At 40.6% G+C, this 25,283-nt stretch overlaps 1 protein-coding gene across 1 annotated transcript in view; it reads left to right on the top strand.

The window, feature by feature from the left end:
* Positions 1-5,595: 5,595 nt before the first annotated feature.
* Positions 5,596-25,283, top strand: part of Skic3 (SKI3 subunit of superkiller complex) — a 78,454-nt gene continuing 58,766 nt past the window's right edge. Inside the window, 9 exon segments of the mRNA XM_051172604.1 lie at positions 5,596-5,674; positions 5,708-5,761; positions 8,463-8,553; positions 13,600-13,743; positions 14,090-14,181; positions 14,966-15,041; positions 15,546-15,686; positions 20,049-20,147; positions 20,232-20,340. Coding sequence (XP_051028561.1) covers positions 8,464-8,553; positions 13,600-13,743; positions 14,090-14,181; positions 14,966-15,041; positions 15,546-15,686; positions 20,049-20,147; positions 20,232-20,340 — 751 coding nt within the window. The 5' untranslated portion in view covers positions 5,596-5,674; positions 5,708-5,761; position 8,463.

Genomic DNA, 25,283 nt, shown 5'->3' with positions numbered 1-25,283 from the left:
CTTAGCCCCTTGGAGAGCATCCTACACCAAATAACTGCACACTTACTGTTATTGCTTATTTTACCTTGGTGTAGGAGCCTTGTTAATCATGTAAGTTTCAGATGCTTTCTGAGATTTGTGAGTTGTTGATTTCTTGAGCCTTATAAGCTTTGTTTATTTTTTGAGCCTTAAGGAGCTTCTCTCCAGGATAGAATGTTTTAATTTGGAAGACATTACTGTATAACACAGGGGGATACAATTATCCCCAAAAGAGGCTTAGAACTGTCTGCCTGGCTAGAAAGGTCTTCAGTTGAGTAGTCTGGGTCTAACTTATGGTCTTCTGCAGTTTTTTTTTTTTTTTTTTTTTTTTTTGAGACAGGGTTTCTCTGTGTAGCCTTGGCTGTTCTGGACTCACTTTGTAGACCAGGCTGGCCTGGAACTCACAGCGATCTGCCTGCCTCTGTCTCCCAAGTGCTGGGATTAAAAGCGTGCGCCACCTTCTCTGCAGGTCTCTTAATGTCCAAAGTAACAACAGAATTTCCCCAAAACTTCCAGTCAGCTTTGGGAAGCACATAGATACACATACTCGTGCAAATCTAACACGACTAGAAAAGTATGCTAGTGCTCACATTTAAAAGTATGGGTAGTAGTTGATTGAAAAAAAACCCACAAAAACTTAAAAGCAGTAATATTCAGGAATATTCCAAGTTGTGTTCTGGGGCGTGCTCGTGTTGGAGACACGTGTTCTACGACTAGAGAAGTTCAGGGTTACTGCATTCAGCTGTGTTGGGGTATTTGAATTTTCCCAGAGGTCTTAAGATGCCAGGATACATTGTGACTGAAGACTGAGCTCTGTGTGGTAGACACAAATTTCCTGCACTATGGAGTGATGCCTTTAAGCATGTTCCGTGGAATATGGTTTTGGAGATGCTGGTAGAGGTCATAAATGTTACAGGATTGGACTGGTGTGAATTAGCTATGGCGCAGGTTGTGTGCTTGACATTTCAACTTGGTCTTGAATTAGGAGTAACGTGAGAACAGTCAGAAGTAGGAGGGGGTAGGCTGAGTGGTTGGGAGAAGCAGCGAAATGCAGAACACAGGAGCACTCCCCAAAAGGGTGATGGGAGTGAGCAGGACACATCCTTTTGGAGATCTAGCCTTTGGCAGCTACATCATCAGTCATGTGCTTTCTGTGTGTTACTCAACTAGATTGTGCCGTACTTAGGTTTACTATTGCTATGAGGAAACACAATGACCAAAGCAACTTGGCAAGGCAAGGGTTTCTTTGGCTTATGCTTCCACATCACAGTTCATCATCAAAGGAAGTCAGGACAGGAACTCAATCAGGGCTGATGTAGAGGCCATGGAGGGGTGCTGTTTACTGGCTTGCTCTTCATGCCTTGCTCAGCCTGTTTTCTTCTAAAACCCAGGACCACCAGCCTAGGTGTGGTCTCACCCACGGTGGACCGAGCCCTCCCTCATCAATCACTAAATAAGAAAATGTACCACAGGCTTACCTGCAACCCTATTTTATGGAGCTTCTTGAGGTTCCTTCTTCTCAGATGACTTTAGCTTGTGTCAAGTTGACATAAAACTAGCCAAGACAGATTGATTATATAAGGAGCCCCAAACAATATGAGCCATGTTTTTGGGAAAGAGCACACATTTCCATAGAACAATTAAAGATTCTGTTATGTTCTTGTTGAGTAGCGCAGGCTTTATTATTAGTATGAGCGCAATAGCTGATCTGAAGAGGATAGGCTCATGTTTGATGACAGTTGTTGGTAATTAAACAGGTAAGAAGATTACCTCCTCAGAGAGCCAGCGGTGAGGTTGCAGATGGGTTGAGTTTTTTTTTTTTAATTAAAAACAATTTGTATATGTGTACTGTTTTACATCATGTTCCCCATTTCTCCCTGTGCCTTTGATGTCTTCCTGTAAGCAGCTTCTCTCAAATATATAATTTCTTTTAAAAAATTATTATGCTATACACACAAATGCACACTCACACATGTAGAAATAATATATAACTACAACCTGCAGAGTCAGTTTATTGTTGCTCATATATGTATGTGTTTAAGGCTGAGCACTTGGTATTAGGTAACTGAGTAGTGCTCTCATCCTTCCGAGTAGTCATCAGGAGGCGGAGCTTTTTGAGATTTCTACCACCTGTATTGGCATGTCCGCTGGTGTCATTACTCAGGTCTTGTTTTAGGTAACTTGTTTTAATTGAAAATCCCTGATCATTCAGGAGTCAGATGCTATGGAGAAAAACCTGCTAGCTCAGAGAGGCAGAGAAAGCACCCAGCTGATCTTCCTACTCAGCCCCCGTCCTGATGGAAAAGCCCCAAAAGGCTCACTAGCTCAGCTGGCAGGAGGAAAAGGCCAAAAACCCCAAGGCTAGCTCAAAGCCCAAAAAGCCAAAGGCCAAGGAGCTGAGAATCTCTCAGAGCACGGTAAAATCCCAAGCCCAAAGAACTGCCAAAGACCAAAGACTAAAGACTCCTTCTGTTTCTACAGCCCAGTCTTATGGAGGCATTTTCTCAAGTGGTGTTTCCTCTTCTCAGATGACTCTAACCTGTGTCAAGTTGACCTAAAATTAGCACAGCCCTGTGCTTGAGTCTCTGCAGGCAGGAAAACGCATGGAGCTCTCAGTCTTTTGGGATAATCACATTTGTATGTTTTGATAGTAAAATCTTTTTTTATGAGTATTTTTAGTATTCCCAAATTACAAATGAAGAAATAGTCATTCAGGGAGATCAAGTCCATTACATAGGATCATATAATAAATTGTATTAGCTGCATTTACTTTGAAAAGGAAACTTCTTATCACTGTCGTGAATGCGTGTGCAGTATATTGATGGAAGATAGAATTATATAAGAACTAGTTACTGTTGAGTACTCATCCTTAAATGGGCATGTATATCACCCCTTCAGAGCTCTAGAAACATTGTGGAGGTGAAGGTGGCAAGAGTGTTAGAACCTGAGGACAGGAGGGATGCTGGGAAATGCTGTTTTCTGGATATGCCACCACCATTATGCTCATGAAATCACAGAAACGATGGTTACCTGCGTAGCTAGGCCCAGCATCATTCTATCATGGATAAGGGTCTACTCTTTTTTAAAAAATATATTTTATTAATTTATTCATATTACATCTCAATTGTTATCCCATCCCTTGTATCCTCCCATTCCTCCCTCCCTCCCATTTTCCCCTTACTCCCCTCTCTTATGACTGTGACTGAGGGGGACTTCCTCCCCATGTATATGCTCATAGGGTATTAAGTCTCTTCTTGGTAGCCTGCTGTCCTTCCGCTGGGTGCCACCAGACCTCCCCATCCAGGGGATGTGGTCAAATATGGGGCACCAGAGTTCTTGTGAAAGTCAGACCCCACTCTCCCTCAACTGTGAAGAATGTCCTGTCTATTGGCTAGATCTGGGTAGGGGTTCGAAGTTTACTACATGTATTGCCCTTGGCTGGTGCCATAGTTTGAGCAGGACCCCTGGGCCCAGATCCACCCGTCATAATGTTCTTCTTGTAGGTTTCTCTTGAGGAGCCATTGTCATTAATCGTAACTAGGAGAAGAATCATTTTCTTCAGTGGCGTAACCACTGTTACGTTGCTCATTATCCAGTAAATAACTCCCACTCATGTTCATGGGAGTGACCCTAATTAACTAATTAAACTCAGTGACTCTCTATGGGGAAAAAAAAGAAAAAGGAAAAAAAAATCAGAGTGAATTTTGGTGTGGGATGAGGACAGGATTTCCAGTAGTTTTTGAAATGGCCCTAATTGTCACTTCTGCCATTTTCTGCTGTGTACATGTGGGAAGCAGTGGTCTCAGCATTGGCAGTTCTAAAATCAAAATAGTCATTTTGAAAGTTCTGAAAGTTTTTGAAGATACTCTGTATCAGGTATCCAGGCAAGGCTTAATTCTTTGTGTAGGATTAAGCATTCATTTCAGTATTATGCTGATTCTGACTTTAAAAAACGTGGCAGGTTTGCTTGTTTTATATTGCTATCTCATGCTTGTTTGTACTTAATTTAGGTGAGAAATGGGCAAGGAACAACTTGGCACTCAGCTCAGAAAGAAGACGCACGCATGGTAACAGGCAGGAGGTGAGTGCCACTAACTCACAAGGGTCTTTTTACTTAATCGTCCTTTCTAGGTCCTTCTATAAAGGACTAGTGATAGATTTGTTTTTATATCCCAAAAAGATCTTTAGACTTTTGCTATTTGATTATTGTTAGTTTTTCCCAGTTTATAACTAACTTTCTTTGCCATGCTCATTTCTGATTTTTACTGTTATTATTTTTATTTTCTGGAGTTTTTGGATGCGCATCCTGAATATTCTCTGATGTTCTTGGCTCTTCAGCTGCAGAGGTCATATCAAGTCATCTTCCAAAGTTGATAACTTCAAGGGTTAGTATTACTTTTTGTTGTGACCTACTTTCTGACTCTTTGAAAATAATAGTTATTGTTGCTTTTCAAGCTTAATTTGAATAAAAATCTTTCAAGTTGGTAGTAGGAAATTTTTCATTGCATAAAAGTATACAAAAATATGTGCCTGTTCTCTTGATAACCAGTTTTTGTATTAAGTATGTTTAGCATAGTATGCTAAATTTTAACTTGGGAGGAAGGAAAAATGATGAGAGGAGAGGCATTAGGAAAACTAGTAGTAGAGTTGTGCAGTAGTATTGCAGCCTTTCGAAGGAGTTATGGTCTTGCAAATGCTTAGAATTGAGGGAAATACTCAAAATAGAGGAGCATAAGGGGTGCATGGAATAATGTCGGGTAAGGAATTTTTCATGAAAGAAAAAGTTTTTAGCTACTTAGTTGATGGTCAGTTTTCCAATGTTTATTTAAAAAGTGGTTAATGGTCTCTTCCTTTCCTGTTTAAAAAAAAAGTTCCTTTCAGGGACAAATTTGTGTTTGAAACCTAGGTGCATACACACATGTGCACTCAAATGTATGTGTGTTAGAAGTACATACACACATGTGCACCCATGTACATGTGTTAGACGTGCATACATATATGTGCACATACTATGGCTAAGTGAAGACAGAATAGGAAGAGAACAGATGACTACATTGAGGTGTAAAGAATTACATGTGGAAACACATAGATACAGGAGGTGCTGAACACAGCTCCTGTTGTCAGGAGAGAGTGCGTTTGTTTCTAGTGGCTTTAAGAGTAACCCACGCTGGTCCAGTGCTTTTTTCCCTTTGTCTACCTGACTCTCCAGGCTGCTAATGTCAGGCAGCTCTACTTTACTTCCCCCAGTGTGCTTCTGACGTTTGGTGTATGTCCTCTGGTGTGTTCAGTGTCGTTTTCTCATTCTGTGTCTCTCGCTTCCCTCTTTGCTCTCCTCCCCCTTCTCTCCTTTCTCCTCATAGATGCCTCTGAGTGGAGTGATTTCCTTTCTTCTCTCCGTTGTTGTACACCGTTCCCCCACTAGTCACTGTTACCTTACACAGCACCCCTCCCTAAATTACCGCCTTGCATTGCCGTTAGTTTAGCATTTGTTTCTCCCTTGCTCATGCTCTCATCTAAGGTCTTCTTGCCTTATTTGTGTTCAACTATCTCTGTTATCCTCGAGATCTCGTCTCCTTAGTCCACAGGTTGTCGTGCCGAGGGAGCCTGGCTTGAGGAAGTTACTGTGACTCAGCGCTGAGCTCTGATAAGTGCTGCCGCCCAGACGGGGCCGGGGCCGGGGCCGGGCCGACTAAGCGCAGTTCCCCTCTGGTTCACCTCTGAAGCCCTCTCAGGACACTCTCAGGTAAGGTGTCAGTCAGGATGATAAATGTGCTGTGCCCTTTCAAATGAAGAAATTATTGCTACAAAATGCTGAATTATATTTGGGAAATCTGAATATATCACAGATAAATTGATTTTATAGTGTCTTAATTTTTATATTATTCTGAATACTAGCTTTCTTTAAGTTAAAACTTTAAACCCCTTCCCAGATCTAGCCAATGGTCAGAATATTCTCCACAGTTGAGTGGAGAGTGTGATATGACTTTCTCACGTACTATGGTGCCTCACATTTGACCATGTCCCCTGGAGGGGGAGACCTGGTGGCACTCAGAGGAAGGACAGCAGGTAGCCAAGAAGAGACTTGATACCCTATGAGAATATATAGGGGGAGGTAATCCCCCTCAGGAACAGTCATAGGGGAGGGGAATAATGGGAAAATGGGGGGGGGGAGGAATGAGAGGATACAAGGGATGGAATAAACATTGAGATGTAACAAGAATAAATTAATAAAAACAAACAAACAAACAAACAAACAAACAAAAAACAACTTTATCTTCAAGTCTCTAACTTCCATAGATTTCTTTTGTTTCATACTTGTGTGATTCACTTTGGCTAGAATGTCCTGGTCTTCTTGTTAGTGTGCTGTGTGAGTGTACCATGTTAGTGCACTACATTAGTGTAGCATGTTAGTGCACTGTGATAATGTAGTGTGTTACTCTATTACATTAGTACAATACAGTGTGTGTAATACAGTGTGTGTAATACAGTGTGTTAATGTATCACATTGCTTTTTTATTAGTTTAATGTGTTAGTGTACTGCTTCAGTGTGTTTCTTAGTGTATTAAATTAGTATACTGTGGTGTTTGTGCATACTGTTAGTGTATTGCGTGAGTGTATTGTGTTTGTGTAAAGTGTTAGTGTACTGTGTTTTTGTCTGGTGTTAGTTCACTGTGTTAGTGTATTGTGTTAATGTATTGTATATACAGTGTTTGTGCTGTGTTAGCATAGCATGTCGATGGATTCCGTTCAGGTACTACATTTGTCTAATATGCTAGTGTGCTTACTGTGGGAGAATGTTTACTGTGCTCTGTAACTGTATTTGAATACTATGGTAGTGTGCTGTGGTGGTGGCTCAGTTTGTTACTCTGAGTACCTGATGTCTGTAACTGCTTAGAATCTATGTGACTTTCCTTTATCTTTATGATGAGATTAGAAATAGGCTGAGTCAGCAGTTAAGAATTGTATTGTAGCATTTGTCTGTAATCCCAGGACTTGGGGAGGCAGAGGCAGATAGATGTCTGTGAATTCCAGGCCAGCCTTGTCTACGCAGCAAGTGTAGCACAGCCAAGGCCACACAGAGAAAACCTGTCTCAAAAAACAAAAAGCAAGCAAACAAACAAACGAACGAACAAAATTGTATTGTGATTGCATTTGGTTTGGGTAAGTTGGTAACTTGTAAAATATTAATATTGGCTACATTATTTAAAATTAATGTATTTTAATATTAAATGAAGTACTTTGCTTATAAAGTAAAATATCTTTTAAAATTTTTAGGTAAAATTTAAATTAGTATGAAAAGTTTTAGGTTTCATGTAGGAAGGTTGGTTGGCCTTGAACTTGCTATTTAGCAGAGGATGGCCTTGAACTCCTGCTTAACTTGTATCCAACTCCCTAGTGGTAGGATTACAGGAATAATGCTGTTACACCTGGACATGTGTAGTGTCTCTTCAAGGCTGAAATTAGTGTACAGTTCTTGCATAGTCACCACTCCTCTACTCATGTGTTAACATTTATATTTATTTTTCATTAGAGAAAGTAACATTACACTAATCCTCAGTATGGAGAGTATTCGCATCCTCACTGAATCTTACAGAATCTAGTACTAAAATCACTTCCTTAGCCTTAAGCATATTCTCCCCTCTTAGGTAGGAAAGCTGTTTGTGTTTTGCTCTGTTTTGAGCTTATTCTCTTTGTAGCTGGTCTTCGCTGCTTTGTGGGTTCTTCTTTTTCCCACCCTTTACCCCTGGGTTTCAGACCCTGTTACTAGATAGGAGAGAAAGAAGGATAGAGGGGGAGAGAGATTCCTGAATCTAATTTCTTTCTTTTTATTTCTTCTTTGACTACTAATAAACCACAACCCCCCCCCCCCCCCCCGAACGACCACCAATCCCCAATCCTGCCAATCAGGGCTCTAGCATTTTATATACCCTCTGAAAAGTTCCCAGAATTCCAAAGCTCACACAACGGCAGAAACTATCTGCAGCTGGCAAAACCAGACCTCTGCCAGAGCACGAGGCAAATCATGCTCAGCTTCCAACACTCCAGACAAAAACCAGACAAAACCCTGTAATGCAGAGCTTAGATTCTGCTGGGGTTAGGGTACCCTGTAACAGACTGAAGGCATAGAACATACGGTTCAGGAGATGTGCTAACTGCTTTGAAGTAAAATAAGGCCAGGGAAGGACATAAGGAAATGTGGGTGGCTTTACGTAGGAGATGGAAGGAGTAAAGTCTTGTGTAGCTTGTCCAGGGAGGGGTCCAGTGAGAGGAGACGTTTGAGTAGAAATCTGAAGAACCGAGGGAATGAACTGTGTTTAGCAGGAGGAAAGCATATTCCAGAGAGAAGGAGGTAGGTGTCTTGTTTTCAGATGGTTAAGCCTATTGGGACCCTTGTCACTAGAGCGATATTATTGTAGACTCACTGTGGTGTCTTGTCTTGGTAGAATGTCTAGCAAAGAAGTAAAGATTGCTCTAAAAAGTGCAAGAGATGCCATCAGAAACAAAGAATACAAAGAAGCGCTGAAACATTGCAAGGTAAAGCATACTGTTCCTTTGGCAATCAGATACGTTACCAATTCATGGGTTATTTTAAGGTGTAAGTCATTGACTGCCTACATTCAGTCAAGTGGTAGAAGGTGGAGAGCAGTTGGACTCCTCTCTATTTGTTAGTGGTTTCTATTGCTGCACTTAATTTTCTGTATTGCTAAATTACAAAGCCATAAGCTGTTCTCAAAGCCATAAGTATCATAAGCACTTTGTACTACAGAATGCCACTGTACTTTAGCATTATTCTTATGTTTGCATTACATTAAAAATGTGAGCCAGGCACAGTGGCGCACACCTATAATCCCAGTACTTGGGAGGCAGAGGCAGAGGCAGGCAGATCTCTGTGAGTTCAAGACCAGCCTGGACTACAAAGTGAGTCTATGACAGCCAATGCTGTTACACAGAAAAATCGTGTCTTGGAAAACCTAAAAACCAAAAAACCCAAAAACCAAAAACAAATTGGAGAGTCCAGCGGCCGAGAGTTATAACAATGAGACCATTACAATAATTGGATTGGGTCGGTGGGTGCCTCAGGTAAACAGATTAGAGATCTGCCCAGAGGCCCCAGAACACACTGGTGCACCAAAAGGGAAGAGATCCAAGTATTTCTTCTTGGATTAGTTTGGCCAGGAGCAAGCCCAGTCTTGAATTCCCTACTTTTCTCCCCATGTCTTCTATCTGTGTGGTGTTTATGTCCCTGGCCTCTGTGTGATGTCTCTGATGCATCTGAGTTTCAGTCTGTCCCTGCCGTGTGCTGTCTTGTGAGTTTGTCCCTCCCAAAGGGCTTCTGGTCACTCTTTCATTGATCAGCATAGAAAGCATCACAGAGGGAAAGAGGAAGAGGGAATACTTTACAGATTTTGTTGTTGTTGTTGTTTTCTTTTCTTTTCTTTTCTTTTTTTTTTTTCTTTTTTTTTTTTTGAGACAGGGTTTCTCTGTGTAGCCTTGACTGTCCTGGACTCACTTTGTAGACCAGGCTGACCTTGAACTCACAGAGACCTGCCTGCCTCTGCCTCCCTGAGAACTGGGATTATAGACAACTGCATCTGGCTTTTACAGACTTCTTTATTAGAGTTTTGCAAGGGACTGAGCTTTACTGCTCTGGAAGCACCCAGGAAAGCGAACAACAATGGAGCCTCAGCAGACTTACTAACTTATATCCATGTTGCTTTCAGCATTTATGGTGGGTATTTGTTTATAAAGACACTTTTGACCTGGTTGCTGTTTCAGCAAATGATTATCATAGCATGCACACGTACACACACCTACACACACACACACACACACACACACACACACACACACACCCTCCTCTCTGGATCAGGGGCGTGAAAGAATGTATACTTTAAGATTAAAGCTGAGTCTTACATGGGGAATCCAAATCAAGTAGGATTGTTTGTTACATTACACTCTTAAAGGCAGGTTAAGCAACCAGGCCGATGACACAGCAGGAACGCCGTCCTAACACTTAAGTGGCCTCAAAGTCTGTTCTTTACTTGGCTGTTAGGTCTACCCAAAGAGCCCGCTGCTCTGAATGTAAGACAGACATTCATATAAGCATAATGATGACTGAGACTAGCAGGCATATGAAGCCACGATGGCGCTAATCTGGTATAGAAGGTGGGCAGACTATTCAAATGGAAGGTGGAGTGTATGTGGAGTGAGATGAGAGGACCTGTTTCCTCTAGCACTGGCCTTATCTAGCTATTAATGCATGTATGATTAAGCTTCTCTATAGGTACTATTATTATTATTGTGTGTGTGTGTGGGTATGTAGGTCTGTATGTATGATGTGTATGTCCATGGTATGGGGCGTACGCATGTGGAGATCAGAGGACAACTTTGGGGAGCCAATTCTCTTTTCCCACCTTTATGTGAGTTTTTAGAGTCTGAACTTGGTCCCTTAAGCTTGGGTGGCCCACTCAACCATTTTGGTAGCCCATGGTCCTGTCACATTACTTAGTATGGGTATCGCTCTGTAGATATTCTGTAAAATTTTGACATAAATTTCACTAAATAGCTTGTAATTTATAATAGCAAAATCCAGCTATAGACTAGTAAGTGGAGAACGAAGCAGTAGCAGATGTCTCTTATTTGTAGTAATCCAGAATTGGTTGAAAGTACTGAAAAACTACCCGAGAGTGTATTTGCTGTGGTTCTTCTGTTCCTTGGAGCTTTACAGCATGGGATAAGCATGACTGTGGGGAAGCTGGATCCAGATTCTGTATATACAATTAAGCACTTTTTTCTCTGCACTCTCTTAGAATTTTCTTTGTTTTCTTTTTTTTGATGTAAATATTTTTTATTTAATATTTTTATTTTTTACATATACATTTATGTTATTATACACATATACAATAAACTACGTATAGCAAGTACATTCTTGGTGTTTGGGCTATTTGTATTTGGCAGCCTTGGAGAAAACATCTTTCCTATCTTGATGAGTCTGAAATTCTGAGTGTAAATCATATCTATCATATTTCATCATTATCAACTTACAACATCTGTCTAGACCTAAAAATATCTTAACCCCTAAACAACTAAGCTTCATTGTAGAACTAAACTATATAGTCTTGAACCCCATCAGAGACTTGAGAAGGAATAAAATTGATTACCTGCCTGAGTATACCTGGAGTGCAGGTTAGTAGCTTAACAAATGCGAAGATGACAGAGACAGTTTGCTATCTGAACAGTCACCCAAAACTCTCTATAACGTTGGAAGGCCCAATATATCTGACAGACATATTTGTGAGGCCGGAACTATTGAGGACTTGCTTGCCCTGTCTTAGCAGAGTTTGGCCATCAACTCTGCCTGCATCCAAGCTTGCCCCTTTTTTAGGCAGAACTCTGCCCAGTGGCTTATTTGCCCAGTGGCTTATTTGCCACATTTGAAGCCATCTCCATAAGGAGGTTCTTTGATGCTCATCATCCTCTTTGAGGTAGGCTGGGTGTTGCCAGGAGTTTATCTGTCTCATTGTCAATGAATCTTTAGAGTAATAAAAACTTTTTAAAATGCCATGTTCTGCATGTCTCTGAGGTGTTTGTGGACCTTACCTAAATATTTTACCTTATCTTTCTATGGAATCATATCTTATCTGCTACACCTAAGATGTCTATTGTTGTGATAAAAATAGACTAGTAATTGATATGACCATGATTTGATCAGCTAACAGTTAACTTGTATATCTTATTTATCTTAAGCAGCCTGAAATCACACTTTCTAAGTATTGCGAGTAAACATTGTATTATAATTGAGTGATATGGGTACAATACTTCATATTAGAGTGGAAATATGTATAATGTGTGTGAAGGATAATCTTAAATATGATTCTATACCGTTATCAATGTTAAGCTTATTTTGCATCAATATACAAGATTATATACCAATGAATTAAAAATAACCTTATTTGTGAGTAACAATTAAGGCTTAAGTTGAGGAGTAGATGCAATATTCTACTTTTTGTTCTATCATCCCTATATATTTCTGTATCCCCCCTTCTTTCTTTTCAACCTCTATCTTCATACCTAGGAAAGAAAGATAAAGGAAAAGAGAGACATCCCTGAGTCCAACCTTGTTTTCTCTCTAAATAAGATGAATAATAACTTGTAGCCAACTGCCACTGAAAATAACCCTATAGAGTCCAACAAAGCAACCAAAAACCTACCTGACTCCCCTTAAAGGAAATGCGGTATCATTCTCTTAAGGTTTCTTCTGGATGATTTTGGACGAATAGTACCTTTGTAGGGGTCCAAATAAAATTGGGGAAATGGTTAAACAAGCTAGGAATAGCATTTGTGGTCCAGTTTCTAAATGTTGAGAAATTCCAGGCTTAATTAGAGTCCTGTGTGGAACAGTCTGAAATGCTGGACGAATTGCGATTGGATGCTTTCTTCGAAGATGTCCTGGGAACTCTCTTGTTCTGATGAGGAACAGCAACTGAAGCACTTGGTGCTGGGAATCAGCAGCGCTGGTGTTTTATAGATGTCAGTTTGGTCTGTAGGTCGCTGTGCAGTCTGGCTGTCCTGCTAGTCAGACGAAGTGTGCGATCAGCGCTGCCATCTTGGATCTCCCTTCTCTCTGTTTTCACCACATTTCTTTTGTAAGTGATTATTTCCTTAAAAACATGTGTCTCAGATGCTGAAACTCTGGTCATTAAACTGTAATTAGTATTGGTAGTTGACAGGCAGCTGTGTCAGTTGATAAGCTGTTATATGCCACCAGTTGTACTTGCTGTTGGTGACATAAGCACACCAAGCCCCTAGTGTTAGAGCTTACTTTGGCAGATAGTTCATTGAGTTTTGTAGGAGGCAGTATTATTGGATAGAATGTAGCTCAGACAGTACATTGGTGACAGATTGCTGGAAGTGTGTGTGTGAATGCATGTAAGCCTAATATTGGGGAGGTTTAACTCATAGAAATGTGATTTTCCCTAGAATATGTAAAACTTTGAGAGACTGGTTTTACTTTAGCTCCCATTTTTTTTTCTTTCCGTAGAACATACTAATCTTGCTTTAAGCTAATTTCTTTAATTTAGCAAGCACTCTTATTTCTGAAAGCATTAGCTCTATATTGCTTTGTTCTAGATGGCAGGTATTGTTTAAACGTTTATTGCCTTTGTTAATATTGAACGTGCTCGGTGTCATTGTGTTAGGATGAATTTGCCTGTGAGTGCCATGAAGAATCCGCCTTTGGTTTAATACGAGAAACTATTATTATGGAAAAGAGAATATTGGGATTGGAGAAGTGATATGGAGGCAGGAACGGGGCCGGGCATCACCATTCCTGCTACCCAGGGTTCTCATGAAGCAGGGAGGCGTTGGATGTAGGTGTCAAGATCCCTTGGGCACTATACGGAAAGACACCTCACTTTCCAAACCCTGTCCAGTCTTTCAGTCACAGTACTTGGCTAGGTACCATTCTAAAGGACACTCTGTTAGTGGCAGACCCAGTGTCCCAATTCATAAGATGATTGTTTTGTTGTTTGTTCAGTAGTTTTCAAAATGTAATGACTTACTCTTAATTTTTTTAATCAGACAGTGTTAAAACAAGAGAAAAATAACTATAATGCCTGGGTTTTTATTGGTGTTGCTGCAGCTGAGCTAGAGCAGCCTGACCAGGCCCAGGGTGCCTATAAGAAAGCTGCTGAACTGGAGCCAGAGCAGCTGCTTGCTTGGCAGGTATGGAGACACTTTTTTCTTATAATGTGGGAAAGCATTTGTTTTCTATTTTTCAAAATGTAGGCTCCAGTGTTAAAATAAGTACTTAAACCTAAAAGTTAGTTTCAGGTGCCAAAGACAGTGTTATCACTCTTTAACTTCCTGCCCTGTGGATTACTTTTAAATATAAAATCTTTAAATGTAAAGACTCCCTATTACTTTCAGCTTACTTGGAGGGAAATTCCACACATGCTTCATCTGTAAACTATGGCGATTTTTAGATGATAGTGCGTTATTTCACACAATAAGTGAATGTGGGGACCTGAGGCATTTTGCTAAGAATAATCACCACTGCTTCCTCTTTTAGGGGCTAGCAAGTTTGTATGAGAAATGTGATCACGTAAATGCTAAAGATGATTTACCCGGTGTTTACCGAAAGCTGTTGGAGCTCTATGAAAGGTAGGGGCATGTGGGGAAGGAAGGCTTAGTGTCTTTACAAGGTTGAATTAGAATAGAGTGGTTAGAAATTATATAGACGTGTGCCAGGGCTCTCTGGAGAAACAAAACTGATAAGATGACTCTACATATATAAAAATGGATTTATTAGAATTTATTAGAGTGGCTTACAGGCTGTGATCCAACTATTCCAACAGTGGGAGGTCCATGCATCCAGTAGTTCAGTCTCAGATGGTCTTTGGTAAACACAGGAATCTCAAACAAGTAGGCTGTACTGCCAGTGACAGAGCGGACTTGCCAGATGAGGACACGCAGACGAAGAGCAGGCTTCCTTCTTTCATGTCCTTTATGCAGGATGCCACCCAAAGATGTGGCCCAGGTTTTAAGGTGGGTCTTCCCACCTCAGATGATTCAGTCAAGAAAAATCCTCCCAGTTGTACCCAGCAGCTTAGGTTTTGGTTAATTCCAGATGTAGTGAAGTGGACAGCCAAGAACAGCCATCAGAGGTAGGAGGACATAGACATGTCCTGAGAATTTAGAAGTAATTTCCTTCCAGAAGTTTGTCCCAAAATTTCTTGTGATGTGATTGAAATAGACTGAAGGACTCTTAAGGTGATTGACTCAGTTTGGAATTTAAAGTTATAGTGAGGATAATGAAGATGGTCCATCCTGCATCTTTACAGAGGTCTTGCTGTGTAACGTAATACTGTAGTAGTAAATATTTGAGGCTTTTCAGTCCGGTGGTTTCTGCTACCAAACTAAAATTTCTTTTTCTCTTTAACCTCAGTGTTGACAAGCAGAAATGGTGTGATGTCTGTAAAAAGCTCGTGGATCTGTACTGCCAGGAAAAGAAATACCTAGAGGTTGGTTAATGACTTCTGAGGTACTTTCCGCAAAAGTGTTACTTAAAAAAAAAAAAAAAAAAGCTTTCATCTAGTTTTAATGAAAGTTAAAAATTAAGGTGTAGAATGATAGCAAAAAAATTGAGAAATAAATTACAGTGTTTTGGAAACTGAATTTACAACTCAAATTTAGGATATCCTAACATCTAAATTTTAAAACTAGTTTAAGGTGACCAAGAACTGTACCCATTTTGAAACCTTCTGAATTGTGGGTTTGGGGATGTTATCTCTCTCTGTGTCTTAGTGATAATTTCAGATAGAAGGGTTCTGGGCATTTGCCTAATTTATTTATTTTTATTTTATTTTATTTTTTTACATTTACTTATTTTTATGTTGGAGTCCATATAGAGTGAGATATTGTACTTTGGCTATTTTTACATATTAGTGGATCAGATAGTTTTGGTCTTTAGGTTTAACACTTGAAGCTTATGGTGACATAACTATTTGACATCTGCTTTTCAATAGGTGGCTCGGACATGGTATAAGTTGATAATGACACGGCAAGAAAATGGAGCAGATAGGCAAGAGCTTCATGAGCTGTGGAGAAAGTTGACACAGTTGCTGGCAGAGAATATGGAAGAGCAGAACAATGAAACCCAGCAGATGGTATCAGCTTACGTCATGAACATTGAGAATGTCATTGAGTTTAGCCAGTGGAAGCATAATGAGTGCCAGGAGAGCGCACTGGGGGGTTGGGGTGGGGGGGAAGAGAGAGAGAGAGAGAGAGAGAGAGAGAGAGAGAGAGAGAGAGAGAGAGAGAGAGAGAGGGAGAGAGGGAGGGAGAGAGAGAGCACGAGCGCTCACACGCGCGCACACACACAAACACACGTGGGCAGGGGCGTGGCGCATGCTTAACTCTGTTTCATGTAGAGTGAAGGGGTAGACTTGGCTCTTAGAGCACCTTAAATTCATCAGAATCCACAATAGATCATTAACCTAGTCGCTGTATAAAGGAAAATACTTAAGAACTGACTCACAGAACTGCTGTATCTTCTAGAAAGTTGTACTTTGTAGGTATTATTACTTATACTGTTAACTAAGGGTACTGAATTACTTAATAGTTAAATTCAAACATTTATATTTAATAGGTTATAGTAGGCAGTGATCTTTTAGTGTATTGCTTTCAAGTAATTGAAATGGATTTTTAAAAATATTGTAAAACAGCTTTAAACCATAGTTGAAAATAATTCTATTGCATATTTTATTAGTAAGTTTAATAGTAACTTATTTTTTTATTATAATAAATAGCTACTTAATGTATACTCATTAAATTGAGTGCAGTTTAAAGTTTTAACAGTTCCAGACAGTACACAATGGAAACTTTTTGTGTATGTTCACTTGTCAATTTGTTCTTTTGTTCAGAAAATATTGCCAAGGATGTATTGTATGCCAGGCAGTTCCCAAAGGGTTGAGGATTAAAAGTGTAGGAATAAGATGTTTCTCGGTTCATCAGTGTGCTAGTTGCATTCTGCCACTGGATGAAATACCTGAGGAAACCAACTTACAGGAGGAGGGGCTTCTGTGGCTATAGCCAGAGGTTTCAGTGTGTCCTGGCAGTGGCTAGGATGGAAAGCAGCAGAGAAAAGGCCAGTGTGCATGTCCCCTTCAGGGGTACCTACCTCCCTTTCACTAGGCCTCACTCCGAAAGCTTCTACCACCTTCCAGAACACTACAGGTTGGTGACCAAACCCTAAACACAGGATCTTTCAAGGATGTTTAGATCTAAATTATGACATACAATAATAATGACTTATCTGTGTACATCAGTTGTGGAAGAAATTTTAGTAGTGACAGAATTGGGTAGCTCGTTACTTTCTTTTAAGCTATAGCTGCATAATATAGCCTTACTATTGTTTTTTAAAATTTTTATTTATTTATTGTATATGAGTGTTTTATCTGCAGAACAGGGCACCAGATCACATTATAGATGGTTGTGCGCCACCATGTGGTTGCTGGGAATTGACCTCAGGACCTCTGGAAGAGCAGGCGGAAGTCTTAACCACTGAGCCATCTCTCCAGCCCTCATTACTATTGTTTTTTAAAATAGTATAGGCTAACAAACTATCGAACATGTACCTTTAGTTAAAAATTTTTTGATTTACTTAGACTTTATGTAAGATAATTCATCAAAAGACAAAAAGTACGGTTTTTTCTTCTTTTTTTGTTTTTGTTTTTTCTAGACAAGGTTTCTCTGTGTATACTTGGCTGTCCTGGAACTCTCTTTGTAGACCAGGCTGGCCTCGAACTCACAGAGTTCCACCTGCCTATGTCTGCTGAGTGCTGGGATTATGCGCCACCACACCCGACAAAGTATAGTATTTTACTATGTGCGCAGGCTTGCTCCAAACTCTTAGATTATGTGTTCGTCTGTAAGCAAGCTTTCTCTGTCTTTATTTTTCTTGCTCTTCTCTACTTTTATCACTCCCCTCACCTTCTCCTTCCCTGTGTCACTCTCCTTCTGTCTTTGTCTTCCTCCTTTTCTTCCTTTTTCATTTCTTCTTTCCTTTTCACCCTCTGTTTCTCCTTTCCTTTGTTCTTTCTGTGCTGGCAGCTGAATCTAGTGCCTTGCACATTCTAGGACCATACCGAACACTGAGCTATTCCCAGTCTACATAACACACGCATGCACACACACTCACACATATGCTCATATACATGCATGAATGAATATACAGAGACACATGGACATAGACATACACATTTATACACATGTGTACACACAGATGCACACAATACACACAAACTCACATATGCACATACATGCACATACATGCACACAGATACATACACAGGCACACACATATACACACACTCTCATACACATATACACACATACTCACACATGCACACATACATGTATGCACACATGTGCTCACTCACATACACATGCACACACATATACATGCAAACACATATAGACATGTGCACACATACACACTTATACACACATGGTCAAACATGCACACATATACATAAATATGCATGTGTACACACGCACAGAAATATACATCCTCAGGTGCATATACATACACACATAGACAACATACACCTCACACACATGTACACATGCATGCACACACACACACATGTACACATGCTCACAAATATGTGCACAAACACATGCACACACAGAAACTTATATACACATGCACATACAGATGCACACATAAACACACATACACATATATACATGCTCACACAAATGTGCACACACACAAACTTGTATACACATGCACGCACTCACATACAGATGCACACACACACATAAACATACACAGACACACACACATACACACATAAACATACACAAATGTTGTTTCTGTTTTTTTTGTTGTTTTTGACTTTGAGACATGGTCTCATTGTTGCAGCCCAGGCTGGCTTGGAATTCTTGATCCTCTGCCTCAGTCTCCTGCATACTAAGGGTTATGGAAGTGTATCACAATACCTAACAATATTAACAAACACATATTAACCATGTATATTTATGGCATTCAGACATAATACAGTCATTGATCATATTCAACCATCTTTCTGCCCTTTCTCTTTACCCTACCTCCTGTACTTTTCTTAGATTTTAAAAAATATTAAAATAGAATTGCAATATTTCCCTCCTTTTTTTTTTCTTCCAACACCTCCTTGCCAACCTTCCCCCGACCACTCCCCCCCTTCAGTGTTGCTTGCCTGTATGTGATTTCAGGGCCGACCACTTGGGGATACCTCCCTGGGGAAAGCCTACTCCTGTTTTCAGCATTACTTTCTCTCTTGTGGTTGTTTGTCTAGGGGGGCCCATGAGATTTCTGCCTTCCATGTTAGCATGTGTTTGTGTTGTTTTAGCAGCCAGGTTATTGAGGCACCATAGCTGTGCTTCCCTGCAATGTCTATATGACACAGTTTCTTAGCAGATTTCCTCCTGGTCTGGCTTTTACAATCTTTCTGTCCCCTCTCCTGTGATTTTCTCTGAGTCTTAGGTGCAGGATTTGTATTAATAGACGTGTCTATTTAGGTGGGCGCCTCAGGATTAGTTTTTCTCTGCATTTGGACCAGTTGTGGTTTTTCTGTAATGCTCTCTGTTACAAAGGGGTTAGGTGCTACACTTATTTGTGAGCCTTGAGTAGTTGGCTGGGTTTCCAGGACGAGGTGTGATTTCCTTCCTGTTGAGTGGGCTGCAAGTCCAATTAGACAATTGTTGGTTATCACAAGATAGGAGTGCCACCACTACGTTTTTAGGATAGCTTGCCCAACTTCATAGCTGTGGCTCACAGGTGTCAGTAGTTGGTAGGACTCTTGGTTGATGCTCTCCCTTCGGTAGCTGCCAGGGCTGCGAAGTTAGTATTCAGGGAAGATACTCTCAAGTCAGATAGAGTGCTGATCTCCCAGTTCTGTGTCCAAAGTCAGCAGGAGTGACTCACCTTCGACCTCAGGGCAGCAACCAAGGACCATAGCCATAGCCTCTGCTGCCAGCTGAAAGAGAGTTTAGTATAGTTTACTGGCCAGTTGGAGTTAAAATCTATTTTAAAGCTTACATATACATTTTCTTTCCCTCATTAAAATCGTGGCAGCTCAATCTGTAATCCCTATGGCTGGGAGGCTGTGGCAGGAGGCTTTCTACAAATGCAAGGCTGGCTTAGAGCACAGAGTGAGGTCCCTGCCTTACAAAACCGACCTAATCCCAGCACTCGGGAGGCAGAGGCCGGCAGATCTCTGTGAGTTCAAGGCCACCCTGGTGTACAGAGTGAGTCCAGGACAGTGAAGGCTACACAGAGAAACTCTGTCTCGAAAAAACAAAAAACCAAACCAAAACAAAAAGCAAAACTGGCCAAACAGACACACAAACAAGTAAACAAACAAAAGAATCTTGAGGGCTAGACCTAAGTTGAAGGTTTAGTTTTTATAAAAGAGTTTTAGTACACTAATGCTCACCACAGCTTATGTAAGATTGCTACATAATAGCTTTTTGATTTGTTTCAGCTTTTAACTGCGTTTGAGAATGCACTGGACTTAGCAGATAGTATCCCCAGCGAAGATCACCAAGTGCTTTACAGGCATTTCATCCAGTGCTTGTCTAAAGTAAGTGAATTTATGTATTTCCAGTTATGAAAATGGTCGTCATGCTAATGAGAGTCACTTTATTATGCTTTTATTTTTTTCAAGTTTCCCCATGAGACACCCAGGTTGAAGAAGGCCTGTGAAGGAATGATAAATATCTATCCTACCGCACAGTATCCACTAGAAGTGATTTGTTTGTACTTAATTGAGTCAGGTAAATTGTTTTTATATTCTTCCCAGAGGTGTGTGATTATATGAGTGATACTATAATCAACAAAGCAGTGCTTTACTGCTTCCTGTGTTTTTCTAGACATAAAAGAAATGCAGTTACATAGTGTTGCTCTGTCCAGATAGTCTGAGAAGGACTACTTATGGGATGTAAAGGCACATTAGACGCAGCAGGTCTGACATGTAGTCCAGATGGCAGGTGTGGAGTTGCGGCTCCACACGCCCTCTCCCTTTTAGTTGGCTAGTAGAGTAGATTTCTTTGATACAGTAGACTGGATTACGTTTTGCGTGTCTTGAGTGCCATGAAAAGGATTTGTGGGACCATTGAGCTTCACAGTATTGACGTTAATGCCATAGTGACTTTTTTTTAAAAAAAATTCTGCACTATCTTGAACTGTTAGTCCGTAACTGAACTGGAGTGAATTCAAGTTGGAAGGGGTGTCTTCACATGTGTACTGTGTTTCATCTCTTTTTGTACTTTCTTTGGTAGAAGCAAGATGATTGTTAACAGCTGGGTGTTGAGGAGTTGGCTCATCCAGTGGGCCTTGTGTACCTGTGATCTAGGCTGGTATTTGTGCAGGTTGACTGCTGTGGCTCATCCAGTGGGCCTTGTGTACCTGTGATCTAGGCTGGTATTTGTGCAGTGTCGGCCTCTGCCCTTCTCTGTGTGAATGCTAAAAAGAGCGCTTTATGATGCCTGGAATACCTTCCTACACATGCGTTTATTCACCTGAGATAAGTTCACAGAAGTCAGTGATGAAATTGAACTGCAACTAGACCTGCTGGTGACTGGATTATTGCAGAACTTTCTTAGCGCACTGAATCTTTTCCACTTGGTTGCACAATTATTAAATACATGAAATGTTTTGTATGAATAATTCACATTTGTCATAGAAAAATGTGGTTGAGTCCTGGAGATAACCAAGGTAGGTGCGATGGCCACAGCCTACCAGGAACGCTCCTTTGGTTATCTGCTCTTTGTAACCCAACATTCCTTTATCATTCCTTCTTGAAGGTTCCTGCTCCCTATGAAAACAAATGCTCTTCCTTTTAGTCTTGGAATTTCCATTAATTAGTAAGGAGATCTTTTTCTTGTTTTCAAAGAGAATAATGTTAAGTATCATGAAAAAGCACCAAAAGTATCAGAGTGGATTACTTTATGAAGTACAGATTAAACTCAGTTCAAGTGAGGATGGTCTGCAGTAGACCACGTGACACCAAGAGTGAACTTGCAACGATGCCGCTGACAGGAGGGAACACATGCATGGGAAAAATGTGCTGAGCTTCTTAAAGAGAAGGGCAAAATCATTTCCAAAGTTAGTGCTTCCGAAAAGTTAGCCCAATAGAGAAAAGAATGATGGTTTATGTAAAATGTACATTATTTGGAAAGAGCTTTTAAAGTAGTCAAAGGCTACCACTTGTTGGTAAATGGGAAATCTGCAAACTAAAGCTAAACATGTAGCTTAGAAATCATTTGTAGGAAAGGGAGGTGGAGTGGGTCACATCAGAGAAGACTGGGCAGCGAAAGAGGGCTGCCTGGGGAGTGCTGCCTGCCTTGAGAAGAAGAAGAAGAGGGTGGGGACCAAGAAGGAGGCAGGCGAGAGAGCAGGACAGGGATGAAGATTTCAGCAAAGATACCGCTGGACTGTCGTGATAGACTGAGCAACTGATTTTATGACTAGAAAACTAGTATTAAGGCTATCTTTAAGTAAAAGTAATTGAATTGAAATAATGATGGAGAAAGTTGAGGAAGAAGTTAGAAGCTTTTTGTTTGTTTTTGTTTTTTTGAGACAGGGTCGCTCTGTGTAGCCTTGGCTGTCCTGGACTCTCTTTGTAGTCCAGGCTGGCCTCGAACTCACAGAGATCCACCTGCTTCTGCCTCCCGATCCACCTGCCTCTGCCTCCCACTGCACCTGGCTAGTAGTTACAAGTTTAAGAAGTAAAATAATCAAGGAACTTTATTAACTGCATTTGTGGAAAAGCAGAGGAAACGATGTGGGCAGCAAGCTTTCCGATGGGCAGGAAAAGAGTTATGGTGATTTCCTGTCTGGCCCACTTCAGGAGGGTCAACTGAACATGACAATGCTGTGCTAAGCTTTTGGACGATGAGATACGTAAGAGAACTGTCAGCACAAGGAGATACATTTTTTATTTTTCACCTATATAGGAAACCTTACTTTAAAATCATCCAGCTTCTTCAGTGTATGATACAAAGATATGCTACAGCCTTTTGTGGGTGCTGCCATTGAGACCTAGTGACTGGTGATTACTGCTCTCCAATTCTGTTAGCTATTAGTGGTTTGCACCATTTCCTCCTTGGCCTGTTCAATACCAAATGCTTTAGGTGGCTATTTGGACATTTCTTTTGGAAAGATGACTGAATGAGTTCTCAATAAGTGTAAATTTGCCTATAATATGGCTTTTTGGGTAAACTTGGGTCGGGTGTTCGAGAATGCTTACACAACAGCAGGAAGAAATGAAATCAATTCTATCTGCAGTTTTACTCACCAAGTTAGTAGTTGCTCCAATAAGGAGACCGCTCATTCCTCAATCGGCATGAATTATTAGCTTAAGAAAAAATAAGATATTTTCAACATAACATCCATCAAAATGCATATTTATCTAGCATTTCTTGAGGTTTACAATAAAATGGATTTTAGATTTCACCTACACTTTGCTCTAGAGCAAATTGGAGAGAGCAGAAACAAAAATTAAATGTTGTAAAACACTGACTATTAAATAGACAATAAAAACCAGTATCATTCTATGGGAATTTAGCAAAATAGGTAAAAATTAGATTGAAAATGTAGCACATACGTAAGTGATAGAGTCCTTGTCTAGCTTGTAAGAGGCCCTGGCTTATCTTAAGGTGGGGGTGGGAGGGGTGGGGCGATGTGGGGTGATGTGGGGCGATGTGTGTAAGTGGGTGCCTCCGTGATGCATCTGTCCACTGAGTGTGGTGGTGCATGCCTGTACTCTCTCAGCACTTGGGAGGAAGAGGCAGAAGAAGTAGGCTTTCCAGACCAGCCTCAGCTGCATCCTGGGTTTGAGACCAGCCTGGGCTGCTTGAGACTAGTCTCAACAAAACAACAAAAAAGTATCTTTGAGCAGTGAGTGCAGGTGGGTGTTGTGTAGGATTGAAAGGGAGGTCTGCATCCTGCTGAAAAGGAGTGGATGAGTAGATGCTCATGTGTGTGCTAAGGCCCCAAGAGTTCTCGTTCTAATGACTTGTTGTGATAATCTGCAGTGAAGCACTCCAATTGAAAACATTCCCAGGACAATTGTTATTCTGGGGGTGGGGTGGGGCACGAAATGAGCAGTTAATACAGGAAAGGGAAAGTTGCACATGATTTCTCTCTTCATCACGCTAAGCCAGACTATGTATTCTGAAAACCAGGGACTTCTAGAAACCTTGAGGATCCTCCAGAGTGCTTCAGGAGCCATGCTGTTTGCCGCTCTGCAGCAGTTAATCAGTGTCTCCTCTCCACCGGGGTCGAATGTATTCCATCCTTCTGGGTCTTGTTTTGTGTGTTGAGGCTCAGGATTGATTAATGTGACTCACTTTTCCAGCTTCATGTAACTGGTTTGAGTACCTTTCCCAGGAGCCGTCTGTTGAAAGGTATATTTTATATCATGTGCTGAATGACCCTTTTGACTTATTTTGCCTTGCAGCTGAAATATACAGGAGGACAGGGAGGCTCTGGGCTCTTTACATCAAGCAGAAGACAGCATCATTAAGAGTACGGTTGTGTGTTTGGGGCCCAGGGAGACAGCTCAGGGTAGAACGCTTGCCAAGCATGATGGGCAAAGTGCTGTTGTGTTTTATGTCTTAGCAATATTTGAAGATCCAGGTGAAAATAGAGAAATGTGTGCTGATAACCTTTTTTTTCCTCCCTCCAAAGCTAGGCTTATTTAAAAGTGAAAATTTGTAGTGTTCATTGGTTTCTTTGGTATGTCAGAATGATTTTTAAGAACAAAACAAAACCTTTTATTGTGGTATAATTTATTTAGCTGAATTCCACAAGGCTATTTTGTGTCTATCAATTTTATCCTTGGAGTCTTAATACTTACCAAGCTTAGGTTTGGTAAGGCTTACTAAGCTTAGGTTAGGCGTTTTTGAGAAGTAAACATAATATTTCCTCTACTTGTTTTTTGTTTCTCTTATTTTGTGAGATTATAATACACCATTTCTTCCTCCCTGTCCCCCCAGTCCTCCCATAAAGCCCTCCTTGCTCTTGGTCCAATTCAGTCTGTCATGAATTATATTTTCAGAGGCTCATGATACTATTTAATAAATGCTTACTATTTATGCTGTATCTTCTATCAGTCTCTCCTCCCTAGACGTTTTCATTAGTTACAGAGGCAGCAGAGGCACTGTATGTCTGTTAGATTAACAGTATAGCTAGCATGTGGTCTTTGCAAATCTGTGGTTCTACCAGTCTGGACGAGTAGCATCAGCATTACCTGAGAATATGTCAGAAATGCAGCCTCTCAATATTGCGTCAGAATGACTGCACCAGACACTAGAAGTGTGCTCAGCATCCGCTGTTGAACAAATCAAATCCTTCAGTAGTCCTGAGGCCTAGGGGAGATGTGCCACTTACTGTATAGAAATGGAAAGAGCCACAGCTTTGCGAAGGATATTGAAGATATGGAACTAACTGGAATTCCAAACATTCCAACATTTTTGGAATTCATATGTGTAGATACAGTGGTGAGGTGATCTTGACAAGGAAAGCCGTACTTGGAGTCAGTGATTCTATTTATGGTTTGAGGATATATATTTTAGAATAAATGTTAAAACAGTAGTTCTTTTAAAATATTAATTATATTTATTTGTTCCCCATTTCATTGTTTCAAGTTGTGTCTCAGAGATTGGAGAAATGGTTGGAGAAAATTTACTTAAATAAATAAAGATTATTGCAGCAT

The sequence above is a fragment of the Acomys russatus genome, chromosome 30 (genome assembly GCF_903995435.1).
Source record: "Acomys russatus chromosome 30, mAcoRus1.1, whole genome shotgun sequence".
Taxonomy (NCBI): Eukaryota; Metazoa; Chordata; class Mammalia; order Rodentia; family Muridae; genus Acomys; species Acomys russatus.
This window is presented reverse-complemented; position numbering and strand designations above follow the sequence as displayed.